The sequence below is a fragment of the Stegostoma tigrinum genome, chromosome 25, assembly GCF_030684315.1.
Source record: "Stegostoma tigrinum isolate sSteTig4 chromosome 25, sSteTig4.hap1, whole genome shotgun sequence".
Lineage (NCBI taxonomy): Eukaryota > Metazoa > Chordata > Chondrichthyes > Orectolobiformes > Stegostomatidae > Stegostoma > Stegostoma tigrinum.
In genome coordinates this window covers 15062317-15079822 of record NC_081378.1, presented here as the reverse complement: position 1 = coordinate 15079822, position 17506 = coordinate 15062317, and the positions used below count along the sequence as shown (strand labels likewise).

The window sequence follows — 17506 nt, the reverse complement described above, 5'->3', positions numbered from 1 at the left end:
AACATTTGTTGCCTAACCAGAATTGCTTTGTGGTCTATTGCAACTGAGTAGCCACTTCTGAAAGCAGGTAAGAGTCACTACATTTAAAGTTTTAGCAAAGATTAGGAGCTCAGGTTGTGGGTGAGGTTGTGGACTTGCTCGCCAAGCTGGCTTGTTTCTGTTCAGATATTTTGTCACCGTGCTAGGTAACATCACCAGAAGTCTCACTGATGATGTCACCTAGCATGGTGACGAAACGTCTGAACAAAAACAAGCCATGTTGGTGAGTTAGTCAACAACTTCAAAAGTGCCTGCATTGATGTAGGATTGTCCTATTTAGGCCAAACCTGCTAAAAATAGTGGGTTTCCTTCACCGAAAGAAATCTGTAAACCAGTGAGTTTTAATTATTGGCTCGCAAGCTTTAAATGGCACCCTTTTAAGTAGCACTGCTGCCTCATTGCACTAGGATCCGGATTCGATACTAACCTAGGGCGACTGTGTGGAATTTGCACATTCTCCCCATGTCTGTGTAGGTTTCTTCCAGGTGCTCTGGTTTCCTCCCACAGTCCAAAATTGTTCAGGGTTAGATGAATTGGCCTTGCTAAATTTCCCATAGTGTCCAGTGATGTGTCGGTTAATGGGATTAGCCATAGGATATGCAGAATTACAGGGGTAGGGTTGTGGGGAGGTTTGGATGGAATGCTCTTCAGAGGGTCAGTGTGGACAAGATGGGCCAAAGGGCCTGCTTTCACACTGTAGGGATTTTATGATTCTAAAGGGAAGGGGCAGAAAGGACAGGGGGTGTCAGAAAATATTATTTTCATAATATTCAGTCGACACAGAAAAAATATCCAGTCAATATGAACTCCTCTTCTTCACAGAACTAAGATTTTTTAAATCTATAGTTTATAAAAGTGTGGAATCACCATCATGGGCATAATTTATTTTCCATAATTTGTTTTATTTTACAATATATCACTTTATGCTGGATGCATACCGAGTCAGTTCCCATTAATAATTTATTGTACTGTTTGTCTGAATTCCTATTATCCTGTACTGGGACCTACAATGTTCAATTTGGAAAGGATGGGGTGGGGGTACAAAAATGTTCTCTGTTACATTGACCCTCTCTCCCACATTTGCCCTGCTTAAACTTATTAAAACTGCCAAAAAGCAGACATGAACTATTAGAGCAGCATGTTATTGGAGCTAGAGATAATGGGGACTGCAGATGCTGGAGATTCCAAGATAATAAAATGTGAGGCTGGATGAACACAGCAGGCCAAGCAGCATCTCAGGAGCACAAAAGCTGACGTTTCGGGCCTAGACCCTTCATCAGAGAGCTATAGCTATACGTGTTTGTTAACTGTTAGGTTTAATCAGTATTCATTTGATTTTCTAGAGAGAGATGACAACCATTTTATAGAAGACTCACATCTGTATTCACAATAGATTTTAATGGTATTGATGCAACAATGAAATTCCTTGTATTCTATATCACAATAATACTTCTCAAAGAAATAGAACACAATGTTAACGCATCAAACAAAAGTTTCTATTCATAAATGAGTTTATTTGGCTGTCCATAATATGTTTTTCTTCCTCAGTTCCTAATCTGATCAAATACCTGCAGAATCATAATATTGAGTTATCTTACAACAGGAAAGCAAGTACATGAAGTGGTGGTTCCATCTAATCAATGATCTTTTCCGACTCAAAATCCAATTTGGCCTTCTGCATAACTCATGCATCCACACAATTCATATGCTAATCGGTTTACTCTTATTTGCATGATGCATATTATCAGTGTTTTTGATGTCATTATTGTTACCAAATGAAAGCAAATAAGATTATTAATTTAGCTGCGACTTCACTTGGAATTCACATTGGTGTGAAACTGAACTACATAAAATGCTCAGCACAGAAAAAGGCCATTTGGACCAGCTGGACCATAGGAACAGGAGCAGGTCAGTCAACCACTCAAGCCTGTTTCACCATTCAATGAGATCATGGCTGATCTGTGGCCTACCTCCTTTGGCCCATATCCCTCAATACGTTTCCTTAACAAAAATTTATCTACCTCAAATTCAAAATTAACAACTGACTTAGCATCAACTGCAATTTATGGAAGAGAGTTCTAAACCTCTACCATCTTGTGTATATAGAAGTGCTTCATAACATCCTTCTTGAATGGTTTGGCTCTAATTTTTAGACTATGCCCCAAAAGCGTTCATCCACCACTCTTCATCTAATCCTATCAACACACCTTATATTCAATTTCGTTTGTGATTATCTAGCTTTTCCTTAAATTTATCTATGGTATGAGCTCTAAATGACAGGAAATTAAGCCCTTGAGGGTTTCTGTCCACAAAATTAAAACATGTAAGGCACATTAATTTGTATTATTATTTTAGGACAGATTTTGTATAATAGGTACCAACTCCATTCCAATGTTAACTTGGCTCAATGCGCTAGCGAGGCAAGGAATAGGGAGAGAGAGCAGTTGAATACAGGGATGGTGCAGGAGGGACAGATTCAGATACCTGGATAATTGGGGCTCATTCTGGGGTAGGTGGGACCTCTATAAACGGGATGGTCTACACCTGAACCAGAGGGGTACCAATATCCTGGGGGGGAAATTTGCTAATACTCTTCAGGAGCATTTAAACTAATTCAGCAGGGGGGTGGAAACCTGAGTTGTAGCTCCAGTGAACAGGAAGTTGAGAGTAGTGAGGTCATGAATAAGGTTTCAAGGTCGCAGGAGTGTACCAGCAGGCAGGCAGGAAGGTGGTGTGAAGTGTGTCTACTTCAATGCCAGGAGCATCCAGAATAAGGTCAGTGAATTTGCAGCTTGGTTTGGTACCTGGTACTTCGACGTTGTGGCTATTTCGGAGACATGGATACAGCAGGGACAGGAATGGTTGTTGCAGATTCTGAGATTTAGATGTTTCAGTAAGATCAGGGAAGGTGGTAAAAGAGGTGGAGGTTGGCATTGTTAGTCAAGGACAGTATTACATGGCAGAAAGGACGTTTGAAGAGGACTCGTCTACTGAGGTAGTATGGACTGAGGTTAGAAACAGGAAAGGAGGTCACCCTGTGGTAGTTTTCTACAGGCCTCTGAAAAGTTCCAGAGATGTAGAGGAAAGGATTGCAAAGATGATTTTGGATAGGAGCAAAAATAACAGGGTAGTTGTTATGGGGGACTTTAACTTTCCAAATATTGACTGGAGACACTATTGTTCAAGTACTTTAGATGGGTCACTTTTTGTCCAATGTGTGCAGGAGGGTTTCCTGACACAGTATGTAGATAGGCCAACAAGAAGCAAGGCAACATTGGATTTGGTATTGGGTAACGAACCAGACCAGGTATTAGAATTGGAGTTAGGTGACCACTTTGGTGATAGTGACCACAATTTGGTTATACTTACTTTAGCGATGGAAAGGGATAGGTATATACTGCAGAGCAAGAGTTATAGCAGGGGGAAAGGCAATTATGAGGTGATTAGGCAAGATTTAGGCTGCGTGGGATGGGGAAGGAAACTACAGGGGCTGGGCACAATTGAAATGTGGAGCTCGTTCAAGGAACAGCAACTGCGTGTCCATGATAAGTATGTACCTGTCAGGCAGGGAGGAAGTGGTCGAGCGAGGGAAGCATGGTTTACTAAGTTAAATCTCTTGTCAAGAGGAAGAAGGAGGCTTATGCAAAGATGAGCCGTGAAGGCTCAGTTAGGGTGCTTGAGAGTTACAAGTTAGCCAGGAAGGACCTAAAGAGAGAGCTGAGAAGAGCCAGGAGGGGACATGAGAAGTCTTTGGCAGGTATGATCAAGGAAAACCTTAAAGCTTTCTATAGGTATGTCAGGAATAAAAGAATGACTAGAGTGAGATTAGGGCCAGTCAAGGACAGTAGTGGGAAGTTGTGCACGCAATCCAAAGAGATAGGAGAGGCACTAAATGAATATTCTTCGTCAGTATTCACACATGAAAAATACAATGTTGTCCAGGAGAATATGGAGATACAGGATATTAGACGGGATTGAGGTTCATGAGGAGGTGTGAGTAATTCTGGAAAGTCTGAACATAGGTAAATCCCCCAGGCCGGGTGCGATTTACCCTAGGATTCTCTGGGAAGCTAGGGATGAGATTGCAGAGACTTTGGCTTTGATCTTTATGTCGTCATTGCCTACAGGAATAGTGCCAGAAGACTGGAGGATAGCAAATGTTGTCCCCTTGTTCAAGAAGGGCAGTAGAGCCAACCCAGGTAATTATAGACCAGTGAGCCTTACTTCGGTTGTGGGTAAAGTGTTGGAAAGGATGATAAGAGATAGGATTTATAATCATCTAGAAAGGAATAATTTTATTAGGGATAGTCAACACGGTTTTGTGAAGGGTAGGTCATGCTCAAACTTATTGAGAAGGTGACCAAACCGGTGGATGAGGGTAAAGTAGCTGATGTGGTATATACAGATTTCAGTAAAGTGTTTGATTAGGTTCCCCATGGTAGGCTATTGCAAAAAATACGGAGGCATGAGATTGAGGGTGATTTAGCGGTTTGGATCAGAAATTGGCTTGCTGAAAGAAGACAGAGGGTGGTGGTTGATGGGAAATGTTCATCCTGGATCCAGTTACTGGTGGTGTACCGCAAGGATCTGTTTTGGGGCCACTGCTATTTGTAATTTTTATAAATGACCTGGATGAGGGCATAGAAGGACAGGTTAGCAAATCTGAAGATGACATTAAAGTCGCTGGAGTTGTGGGTAGTGCGGAAGGATGTTGCAGGTTACAGAGGGACATAGATAAGCTGCAGAGCTGGGCTAAGAGGTGGCAAATAGAATTTAATGTGGAAAAGCGTGAGGTGATTCATTTTGGAAGGAGTAACAGGAATAGAGAGTACTGGGCTAATGGTAAGATTCTTGGAAGTGTGGATGAACAGAGAGATCTCGATGTCCATGTGCATAGATCCCGGAAAGTTGCCACCCCGGTTGATAGAATTGTTAGGAAGGCGTACGGTGTGTTAGGTTTTATTGGGAGAGGGCTTGAGTTTCGGAGCCATGAGGTCACGTTGCAGCTGTAAAAGCTCTGGAGTGGCCGCACTTGGAGTATTGCGTACAGTTCTGGTCGTCACATTATAGGAAGGATGTGGAAGCATTGGAAAGGGTGCAGAGGAGATTTACCAGGATGTTGCCTGGTATGGAGGGAAGGTCTTATGAGGAAAGGCTGAGGGACTTGAGGCTGTTTTCGTTAGACAGAAGAAGGTTAAGAGCCAACTTAATAGAGACATACAAGATGAACAGAGGATTAGATAGGGCGGACAGCGAGAGCCTATTTCCTTGGATGGTGATGGCTAGCACGAGGGGACATAGCTTTAAATTGAGGGGTGATAGATATAGGACAGATTTCAGAGGTAGGTTCTTTACTCAGAGTAGTAAGGGCGTGGAATGCCCAGCCTGCAATAATAGTAGACTCGTCAACTTTAAGGGCATTTAAATAGTCATTGGATAAACATATGGATGATAATGGAATAGTGTGGGTTAGATGGGCTTCAGATTGGTTTCACAGGTCGGCACAACATCGAGGGCTGAAGGTCCTGTACTGCACTGTAATGTTCTATGTTCTATGTAAGACCTATTTAGCCTATTAGACATAAGGTTGAAGGCTCAAGCCTGTTCCAGGACTCCAGGTCATAATTCAGGCTGACGCAACACCGCAAGACTGAAGCAGTCTAGCAGCGTTGGAAGTGTTGTTTTTTTTAAATAATACTTTAAACTGTATCACTAGTTAACAAGTAATTCTCTTTCATTCCTTTGTCGTTTATGGACCATTCACAAGGCCAGCATTTATTGTCCATCTCGAATATAAATCCAAGCTTTTTCTTTCTAGACTTATTTAAGGAACAGGGTGATGAATTGGCATTTTTGAAAAGTCAGACTATCTCACATCAAGTGATTTCATCAATGATTAAAGGCAGTGCTCCTCATGAAGAAATAGGAAAGTAAAAATACTTGAATGGAGGTGGAGAGGGGAAAGAGACCAGGAACTCAATTCCACACCATCATTTATACTTTTCATTTTCAAATGCTTTCAAATACTGTTTAGAACCATTTACCTCCTACCCTCACAGCAATGGAAAGAAATTACTTGGATCAATATAGGACACCCAATTAAATGAAAGGCTGTTGTGTCACAGGTTCCCTTTTTTTGCTTTTATAGGTCATAACAGTAATTAATTCACACAGTACAAAAAGATAAACACCATCATCGTACTTACCAATATCCAAAATAGTTGCTGAATTCTTGGCAAAGCATGTGAGCAAGTTCTCGCTTTCCACTGGCCTGGGGCCCCACCAGAACCAGCATGGGAAACGGAATATCTAAGTTAGGCAAGGTGCTGCAGAGAAAAGCAAGTACCTGTGAAAAGGTCTCAAAAAATTCCTGTCAGAAATTTTGAAACAAATGAAGAAGCTAGTGCTTAAAAGAATCAACCGTTTGATCTTTTGAAAGAAAAATTATATCAACACCTCTTAGGTGGGGACAAAAGAGCCCAAGGCACTATTCTGAAGAAAAACAGAGGAGTTTTCTCATGTTAAGCTAATCTTTATCACTCAATAAATATCATAAAAACAGTTTATCAGATTTTAAAAAAACTGGATGCTGGAAACCATAGATCATAGAATCCCTACAGTGTGGGAACAGGCCCTTCAGCCCAACAATTCCCCACCAATCCTTGGAGCATCCCACTCAGACCCATCCCCCTATAACCCACCTAATCTACACATCCCTGAAAACTACAGGCAATTTAGCATGGACAATCCACCTAGCCTGCACATCTTTGGACTGTGGGAGTAAACCGGAGCACCCGGAGGAAGCCCACGCAAACATGGGGAGAACGTGCAAACTCCACACAGACAGTCGCCTCAGGGTGGAATCGAACCCATGTCTTTAGTGCTGTGGGGTTACAGTGCTAACCACTGAACCACTATGCTGCCCTGAAATCTGAAGCAAAAACAGAAATTGCTGGAAAATCTCAGCAGATCTGGCAATGCTTGTGGGGAGAAATCAGACTTAACATTTCAGGTCCAGTTTTGAGGAATGGTCACTGGGCACGAAACATTAACTCTGATTTCTTTCCATAGATGCTGCTAGATCTGCTGAGATTTTCCAACAATTTCTGCTTTCATTATCAGATGTTTACCTCCTTGTTATTGGTCGGATCTTGCCGAGTGAAAGATGTTTGCTGTATTTTGTGCGTTACACAGTAACTGCATTTCAAAACTATTTAATTAATGATAAATCAAATTGGCACATCCTGATATTATGAAAGATTCCATATAAATCTAAGTTCATTTCTTACTTTCTTAAAAGGCAAACACATTGCTGGATTTTGCAACATTTCTTTGCAATTCATGTTTTCTTTTAATTTGCTCATCTAAACAGGATTTGTTTGACTGAAAGTGTTCATTTAAGACACTTCTCTGTTAGGTTCAATGGCATGTGAAGGCTACCAACTGCCAGTACTGCCTCACTGGTGACAAGCCCAACTAAAATATGCTGCTAGTATCTGCTTTGTTTTTACTTGTTATCCTGCTTGTTAGTCTGAGACAACCAAGCAAATTTATACATTGCATATATTCATTCATGGTCATTGCTGGCTCGCTCAACATTTATTGCCCATCCCTAACTGCCGTGGTAAAAGTGATGATGAATAGTCTTCTTGAACTGCTGTAGCCCATATTTCTTAAAAAATGTTTTAAATTTATTTACTCAAGGAATGTAGGCTTCTCTGGGTGCATAAGCACTTATTGCTTATTCTTAAGAGGAGGATGTGATGATTTGCATTTTTGAACAACTGCAGTCCACTTGGTGTCGGTACACCCACAATGCTGGGGAGGCATTCCATAATTTTCATTGAGTGAAGATGAAGCATCTACAAGGCACAAGTCAGTGTGATGGAATACTCCTAACTTGCCTGGATGGGTGCAGCTCCAGCAACACTCAAGAAGCTTGACACCATCCAGGACTAAGCAACCCATTTGATTGGCACTACATTCATAAACATTTACTGTCTCCAACACCTACATTCAATAGCAGCAGTGTGTACTATCTAAGAGATGCACTACAGAAATTCATCAAAGCCCCATAGACAATACCTTCAAAACCCTCAAACACTCACCACCCTGACTTAGAAATATATTGCCATTTCTTCAATGTCATTAGATCAAAATCCTGGAATTCCTTCCTCAATTGCAATATGAATCTGCCTAAGTATACAGTCCGTTTATTTTATTCTTTTATTCACTCATGGGATATGGGCATCATTTGCTGGGTTGGCATTTATTGCCGATCCATAGTTGCCCTTAAGAAAACAGCAGTGACCTTACTTCTTCAAACACTGCAGTCCATGTGGAACAGGTAGACCCATAATGTCATTGGGGGGGAAAATTACAGTACTTTGAGTGAATGACTCTGATTGAATGACGCCATATTTTTAGGTTTAGAGGGGAGCTTGCAAGTGCTGTTGTTCACATACGTCTGCTGGCCTTGTCCTTCTACACGGAAGTGGTCATGGGCTTGGATGATTTGTCTAAAGATCTGTGGTGAATTTCAGCTTTTTTGTTCAATTGTGTCAAAGAGAAAGAGAGAAAGTGACACGGCAGACATTGGTAAGCTTCTTCATTGCACTCTTGAGTTTGTTATCTCACATATCAAAGGTGAAAAGTCACAGAACCTACTCCTCTCATACAACTCAAATCTGACTGTGTGGAAGTTACTATTCTATTCTTCTATTTCTCCAAGTTCTACAGTACTGTAAGTTTTGTATTAACATGACAGGTTCAGAGTCATTCAAACTATACTTTCCTGGAAACTGAGTGATCAAGTGCTTCAAGAGCTTTTTCTTAACTTCTAAAATGTGAATCCACATTAAGAGATTGAAATTTCACTGTCTTGCATATGGTAATGAGGTAAACATTGAGAATCTTAACTCCTTTTGCTAATAGGCAGAAGGAAGATGATGAGTCTCATGAGATATACAGATATAAAGCTAAGCTATTAAATAACAAGCATAGCCTGGGAAATGCACTGGAAACTTTCTAGAAGCTCAGCATTGAAAGATTTGGGAAAAATATTGATTGCTGTAATTAAGTATTTTTTTAATGAATGTTTAAGCAAAATCTGGATTTTTCTGCTGGCATATTTATTTAATTGCCTGATACTCAAGATAACAATGCTGTATCTCAAGAAAATATGCTGTGGGACCACAGAAATAGGTCAATTATCTACGCTGAGAGACCCAAGATGGTTTAAAGCAAAGTTAATTATCTGGTATTTCCCAGATTCAGTTTTAAACATTTATTCATGAAGTGCAGCAGTTCTTGGCAAAATTATATAATTTTGGAAAATTAAAGAGATGCAGCCATTTAAGAGATAAGGATCTTGTAACATAAGCACTGTTCAAAGATGTTGCTTGCAAATGGCAGCGATACATTAGTCATTCTTTTGTCACTGTCAACCTGAAAATCTGTTGCTATCAATCTGAAGCTTTGTCACCTGAAGCTGCAGCCTATCAGCAATGCCAATTAGTCAGCACCCCACATTGTCCTGGAAGGTCGATGTTTCGGTTCAGGACCCGAAAAGTCGACTTTCCTGCTCCTCTGATGCTACCTGACCTGCTGTGTTCCTCCAGCTCCACACTGTGTTGATTCTGACTCCAGCATCAGCAGTTCTTGCTAGGCTTATATTGTTCTCCTCAATGTCTATAAGCCAAGCACTGTTGTACACATCCCAGGGGATTCAGTTATTGAGCTAAACAACAGGTGAGTCACAGAGTACAGTGATAAGGAGAAGGGAGGGGCACCAAATGAGAAGCACTGTCAAGTAGCTCTTGTATTTGGGTAAATGTTGACATGTGGAGATATTAGATCAGGGAAGTGATGGCCTAGTGGTATTATGGCTGGACTGTTAATGCAGAGACCCAGGTAATGTTCTGGGGACCCAGGTTTGAATCCCACTATGGCAGATGGTGGAATTTGAAACCAATAAAAATCTGGAATTAAGAATCTAATGATGACCATGAATCCATTGTTGATTGTCAAAAAAGCCATCTGGTTCACTAATGTCTTTTAGGGATGAAACTGTCATCCTTACTCAGTTCAGTCTACATGTGACTCCAGAGCTAAAGCAGTATGGTTGACTCTCAACTGCCTTCTGGACAGCATTAAATGCTGGCCCAGCCAGGGAAACCCTCATCCTGTGAGTGAGTTAAAAAAAAGTACCATCTTTCTCATATCAGGTAATTGGAAGGTGATGAGATCACTTGTGATGTTGTTGGGCACATCAAACAATTGTTTCTTACACATGTAGACAGAGACGGAGGAGGGGTGTGAGAGAGAGAGAGTGACAGAGACACAGAGAGAGAGAGAGAGAGAGAGAGAGAGAGAGAGAGAGCGCGTTGCCTGTTCATTGCGGAGGTTCCTGCAACAGACGGCGATATCTCGGCAACTGGTTTCCTGCTGCCTTGAAGGCTGGTCAACCTAATGCAATTGCAAGATTCATGAAACGGGCCAGTTTGCTGCTACGGTTGTTAACATTATATTGGACAGGGTCAGTACAGCGATGGATAGCACCAATAGCCACCCAGCTTTGCAATTACCCACATTAGTCAAAAAACGCGCCAGTTTCTTAAAAGTACAAGTTGACAGGGGAATTCAAACAAACTCACCATTGAAGCCTTAAGTATCTTTTCATATTGAGCCTCAACACTATTTTTTTATACATAGGGTAGTTTGTGTGTGGAATGATATTCCTGAGGAATTATTGGATGTGGGCACAGTTACAATGTTTAAAATACACAAAGATAAGTATATGAATAGCAAAGGTTTTGAGAGATATGGGGCAGGAGCAAGGTGGGTCTAGTTTACAGATTATGTTCAGCATGGACTGCTTGGACCAAAGAGTCTGTTTCCATGCTGTATGTCTCTATGACAGTATAATGTGAGGTCTGAAGTGAACAGAGTTTGGAAAAAAACTGTAGAAATAGAATGGTATAGTGCAATTAAGCTTGAAGACAAACTAAGAGGTTATGTCAACCTATAAAAAGCATTAAAAAAAAGGATAAAAAGTGTGAACATTACCTGAAAAATGGTAGAGGCCGAGTAAACCTAGAATTAACAGCTATAAAACACTCATGCAACATATAATGGTTGAGCTATCAGTCAAAAGTTAAAAATGTATTACTACTGAGTACTTGAAGCACTGACAATTCTGCCCAACTGAGAGTAATGGCTACTTTGCAAAGATGAGACTGCTCATCTCTGAATGGATTGTCTAATGAGAACTTCAGAGAATAAAAAGCATTGAGATTAGGAAAAAAAGGAATCTGCTTTTTTCTTTTCATAGCTCCAGATAGTAGTTAAAATGGTTCAGAATAAGTGTTAAAGGTCAGGCACCATAAACATGCCACCCCCATAGTTGATACAAAGAGCAACGCTTAGAATAATGGTCATGGAGGGAAAGTAACTGTTGACTAACTGCAATCATGCAATTGCATCACTCAAAAATTAACACCTTGAACAACAGTTAAGAAGTAGCCCAAGTGATTCGCATCAAATCCATGAACTTTCATGCCCTCCATCACTGATGCTCAGTAGCAGCAGCGAATACCATCTACTACAATGCATAAATTCACCAATCCTCCTTAGACAGCACTTTCCAAATCCATAGCCTCCACCATCTGGAAAGACAAGGACAGCACATAAACCCTAATGGGATTATGACTCTATAGCAAATAGACTACAGTGATTCAAGAAGGCAGTTTACCACTGCCTTCTCAAAAGCAAGTTATGGAGGGTAATTAATGCTGGTCTATCATTGACACCCACATCCTATGCATGAAGAATTATGCTCACACCCCCACTGCCAGGACATTACATAGAGAATAATTATTCAGGCATGTTATAGTAGCAGATATGTTAGAGAATGGTCCATTCAAAATTTCAGTACTATGTTTGATACAATTTTCTTTTCCAGCTATTAAGGGTACAGAACCAAGGTGGATCAATGGATTTAAAATAAAAATTACTCCTGATCTAACTAAACAGTGAAACAGACTGGAGTGAGATCTGTTGAATGGGCTCTTTCTGTTCCTACATTCCCATGAATGCTGTGCACCACCTAATCAGCAATAAATCAAAGACCTGATGTTGAAAGAAAGACAGGTAACTATGCATATTTTTTCACTGGTCCTGGTGCCACTTCTGGCTGCACCTCCCTCAAATGGGCTCCTAATCTTAAGGTTGCAAATGACAGTGGCTGCATTCCCTTCATTTCAAAATAATTTACATGCATCTTCCCTTACTGTGGGCACCAGTTGGTCCCGAGATCCAACAGAATACAATACAGGCTGAATAACACCCCTCAACTGAAACCCTGGTTTGTCTTAGTGATCTTCTGTAATAGTAGAACAACTTTATTTGAAATCACAAGCTTTCATAGCATAGCCCCTTCGTCAGGTGAAGTGAGATAGAGGCACACAGACACATAATTTATAGGTAGAGAGATCAAGGGCAGGGAGATCAAAAGATCATACAAATGGAGTATCGAAAAGTCAGTCTCTGCAGGTGATCAAAAAAGTGCCAGACAGTGTGAATAAACTGTCAGCAGAATAATAAGCGAAGGGCAGACATATAATCTGCTACCCTTCACCCCACCACATTGTTCTATATCTTCCTTACTCTCCTGTTATGACAGCATCACTTTGATAAATTATTATGATCTCTCTACCTAAATACATTTGTGCAGTTTTTGATTATTTTGGTTAGACCCTTGGCGACTCTTTACACCTATCGTGTTATTCCAGTCATTTGGCTTGTCTCCAGCACCACCCTATTTTTCAATTTTTGTAATTACCTCTCAGCCTCGTTTAAACAAATTATAGGTCTTCCCTTTGCTTGTTAGTCAGCTGTTGACACTTTATTCACATCACTTTTTTGATCACCTACAGAGACTTATTATTCAACACTTCACTCGCACCATTTGTATGATCTTTTGCTCTCACTGCCTTGATCTGTCTGCCTGTAAATTCTGTCTATGTGCTTCCCCCTCGCTTACCTGATGTAGGAGCTGTGCTCAGAAAGCTTGCAATTTCAAATAAACTTGTTGGATTGTAACATGGTGTTCTGTGACTTCTGACTTTGTCCACCCCAGCTCAACACTGGCACCTCCACATCCTGTAATAGTAGATTGTGAAACTCAAAATGTTTCTTTCGGGTGCCAGCCTGCATTCTGGACTAGACTCCCAGGTAAGCTTCAGCTGTGGCATTAAGTGGCCAAGGAGTCTCTTATCAGCTGGCATATCAGCCATTGTTTGTTTGCCAGGCTGCAGTTGAGGAAATTTCCGACATAGCAGACTTCCCTGTTTTGGACGTAGCTGATGTGGTTGAATTTCTTTAGCAAATGAGATGGTTTCACCCAAAACAAAACTCTCTGGAAACTGGTTAAACACGTTCACTCATTCTATTTTAATCCCAGTGAACTCAAAGCAGACGTGAATCAGAAAGCCAGCGGAAATGTACTGCCATTAATTAAATTAAGTAATAATGAATGAGAATATCTACCCTGGCCAGTTTTTAGCCCTCAACCAACATCATCAGAAAATATTTACCTGGTTATTTCTCATTACTGATTGTGGGATCTTGTTGTTCACAAATTGGCTGTCAATTTCCTCACATTTAAACAGTAACTTCATTTCAACAAGTGTTTCACTGATTATAAAGCTGAATGATGCAAAATCTGAAGTGAAGACAGTTTTGGAATAAATAGCCAAGTTGGACTTATTTGTGACAGTCCCGCCATGGCAAATAGTGCAAACAAATGTCCTTTAGGAAGAAAATCTGCTGTCCTTACTTGGTCTGATCTGCGTATGACTTTAGACCCATGACTCTTAACTTCTGAGCAATTAGGGATATGCATGAAATATCAATTAGGAATACACAATAAATGCAGAAATAGCCAGCAATGTGTCCACCCATGAAAAAAAAATTTTAAAAACACTTGATGATGTCCCAGTAGCATGAAAGCACAATATTAGCATAAACTGTTTTTCCTTCTGAAGAGCTGTAACGGTTTAGGACATTAAGGTACTGAGGTTACCATGAAGGGCTCTCTATCTCAACTTCTCCCCTCAGCTGAGGTGTGATGACTCCCAAGTTAAACCACTAAGAGTCATCCCTCTCTAATGAGACAGCAGCCTCATGATCCAATAGCACAATGGTGATTTTTTTTAACTTTAATATTGTTCTAATCGCAAGGTAAGTACATACGAGCAAGATCCTTGGTCCATCTAAATTAACCTATCCAAACACAGCCTGAAATAACCCATCAGCACCTGTTTCTGAAATGATTGTAACCAAAAGATTCTAGCACAGAACCAGTGAGTCATAACACACTAGCCTTTGTTCTGAGTCCAAACACATTCAGATCATAGACAGTATTAGCGTATGGCAGGGCTGTGCACTTAAGGGAACAAGTAGACATACTTGAATATGTTTAAGCTAACTGAACTAATGTAGAAAATCCATTCTTTCCTACCCACTATTGATTACAACAAGGCGAAAAATATGAGCTTCCCAAGTCTATGGATCGTATCATGCATTATCAGGAACTGTTACATGGTCCTGCAGCTATGGTCTCTGACTAACAGTATCCATTCTCTCGTTCAATTGTTTGGCAAGTCACCACAAGTAAATGATACAGTTTCTGGGAAAGAATAAATGTCCCAATTAAAGAAATGGCAGCCCGGATTCTTTACATCACTGTTTATTGAGGATTAATAATCAGCCAATGTTCAAGCTGAGACTTCCAAAAAAAATTGAAGTACAGGTTTGATGGCAAAATTCAAGCCCATGGATAAATATTGCAGCATGGACATAAAATTGGCTATGGGATGCAAAACAAAGTTGTGGATGGTTTTATTGTAGAGTGCTGGGACATTTACAACAAACTCTCCCAGGATTTAATGCTAGGGCCTTTGCTGGTTTATATTCATGGGTTGTGCTTGAGGGAACAGGACACAATTTTGAAATGTTTGGAAAACCTGAAAGTAAACAGTGAGATTGATCATAATAGGCACGAGCAGACATATATCAGCTGAATGTCAATGCAGATTTTAGTCAGAAGAATGAGGAAACAGAATGCGTGCTGAATGGTACAACGTTAAAGGGGCTGGCTATTTCAGCACAAATCTTTGAAGACGGCAGGACAGAATGTATACATAATATAAACATGAACAAACAAATTAGGAGTAGTTGTAGACCATTCAGTCCTTTAAGCCTGCTTTGCCAAGCTATTACATCATGGCTGATCTGACTTTGGCCTCAACTCAATATTTTTGCATAGTCCTGATAGTCTGACTCCCTTGTTAGCCAAGAATCTATCTTACTGAAGAAGAACAAAAGCAGAGAATAAGGCATTTAAAACACAAATGTTGAGAAGTTGTATAAACTTATATTAAACAGTAATTTGACCCCAAGTACAGTATTTTATCCAATATATGTTCCACAATTAGGAAGCTGGTAAAGGCATGTACAGTACAGAATTATCAGAATGCTTCCAAGGATGAGATAATAGATTAGAGAAACTTACAGTATAGAAGGCTAAGAGCTGATCTCACAGAAATGATTAAAACCAAGAAATGTTGAGAAAAATTTAATAAAGACAGGCTGTTTGCACTGCTGAAGGAGTCATAACAGAGGGCACAAATTGGCCAAAGAATCAGAGGTAACATGAGGAGAAAACCTCTTATGCAGTAAATAGCTAGGATTTGGAATGTTCAATCTGAGACTGAATTCAAAAATAGTCTTCATTAGGAATCTAATTACTATCTCTAGGTGAAAACATGTTGTAGCACCATGGGGAAAGAACAAGGAAGTTGGAATAGCTGAAAATACTCTTGGATTGTGCTGGCAGGAATCCAATGGGCTAGATGGCCTTCTTTTGTGCATTAGTATTCTACCTTCCATGAATAAGTTAAATGCACAACCTTGAAAACATAATCCACAGCTTAGATGAATGAATAATAGCGGAAAATACATTTTTCTGCTGAGAAACTCAAAAGAAGCAATGAAAATATTAAGGTCAACAATCATTGTCAGTTGATACACAAGGTCTTTAATAGTATTGCATCAGACAAATCAAATTTGGAATGTTTGATACATCATCCAACCCTGCCTAACTACTTCTATTGACAGCAAGGCAATAAACAATTAATAATCCCAAGTGTTTCAAAACTGAAAGTATAATAGATCTTTCAATGAACAAAAGCATCAAAACATTTAGACTACTTAAGCTAGTCCTCAAGCATTAGATTTTGCGACGTTTAAGCACCCTCTACAGGCAAAAAATATACTTTCAGTTAAAGACATACCTGTCATAAATCCTCTGGAGCTGCTGAAAACTATACATTATATGGGTAATGTGGTCATTGGCAGCTACCACTTCAGCTGGAGGGTTATATTTGTTGATTGCCTTAACCTGGGAGAAAAAAGCTGATGTAACTATATTTTTCATAACCAATTATATTGTTATGCCTCCTAGAATGTAGAGCTAATGCATAAACCAATAATACAATGCCAGTTAGTCCACCTGTGACGTAAAAAGAAACATTGAGATTTGGGCTTAAACTTTTCAAAACCTACTGATGATGATGAGGAGCTTCAAACGTTGCTTCAGCACATCACAAAAGTGGTCAGAATTTCCTGAAATGTATAACGATTGGTGAGATAGGATCTGTATCCAATTAAGTTCAATAGGTAGGCATTCAATGCTGGAGCTCCAATCAGAGAATCCACATTCCTGTCATCATAACTTTGGTCTTGAGGCCCAATGTCTGGGCCATGGAGTGCCAATGTGTCTGCACCTCTCCAATAGATCCTGAGAGGGCTGGACCCAAATCTTCATGGCATCTGCCAACCTGTCAATGAGGGCAGCTAGACAGTCGCATCTGGTTTCTCCTATAAAGCAGTTTTACATATCTACCGTATCAAAACATCTTTTCATTACTTAAAGGCCTCTATCAGATTACCAGTCAGCCTTCTTTTTCTAAAGTCTGTTCAGACTTTCCTGATGCTTATGCCCTCCCAATTCTGGCTAAAATATCTGTCCATGATCACTGTGGCTGCTTGCAGTATTGAAGTACCTCCCCTTTAGTTCACTTTCACGGTGAAATTTCTACCTCTATCTGAAGAGGAAATGCTGTCTTGGAACCATTAATGCCAGCAAAGCTCAAGATTAAGTGGTGCAAAGTGAAGAGCCCTGTGTGAGAAGGCAGCTTTGGATGGGTACAGGAGGCTCAAGGAGAGAGATCACCCCTTTGTCTACACACACAGTGACAGCCTTCTAATACTACTGGTAAAGTACAAGCGATGGTGATGATACACCCTTCGGAAGCCATTAGCTGGCTTGACATTTCTTTTACTGCATCAATAAAATTTCTGATCGGTTGAAGCAGGCAGTGCGATGCCACCCTTTGGATTTTAT

General features: G+C 40.3%; 1 protein-coding gene across 4 annotated transcripts in view; it reads right to left on the bottom strand.

Annotated features, from left to right (window-relative positions):
* Positions 1–17506, bottom strand: part of lrguk (leucine-rich repeats and guanylate kinase domain containing) — a 110995-nt gene that overhangs the window by 72587 nt on the left and 20902 nt on the right. For 3 of the 4 annotated variants that reach the window (XM_048553904.1, XM_048553905.1, XM_048553906.2), the window contains exons 10-11: positions 16395–16501; positions 6246–6365 (exon numbers count right to left, since the gene is read on the bottom strand). In XM_048553904.1, the coding sequence (XP_048409861.1) occupies positions 6246–6365; positions 16395–16501 (227 nt within the window). The remainder of the gene's footprint in view (positions 1–6245; positions 6366–16394; positions 16502–17506) is intronic. The other variant, XM_059654497.1, reaches the window with a different exon arrangement.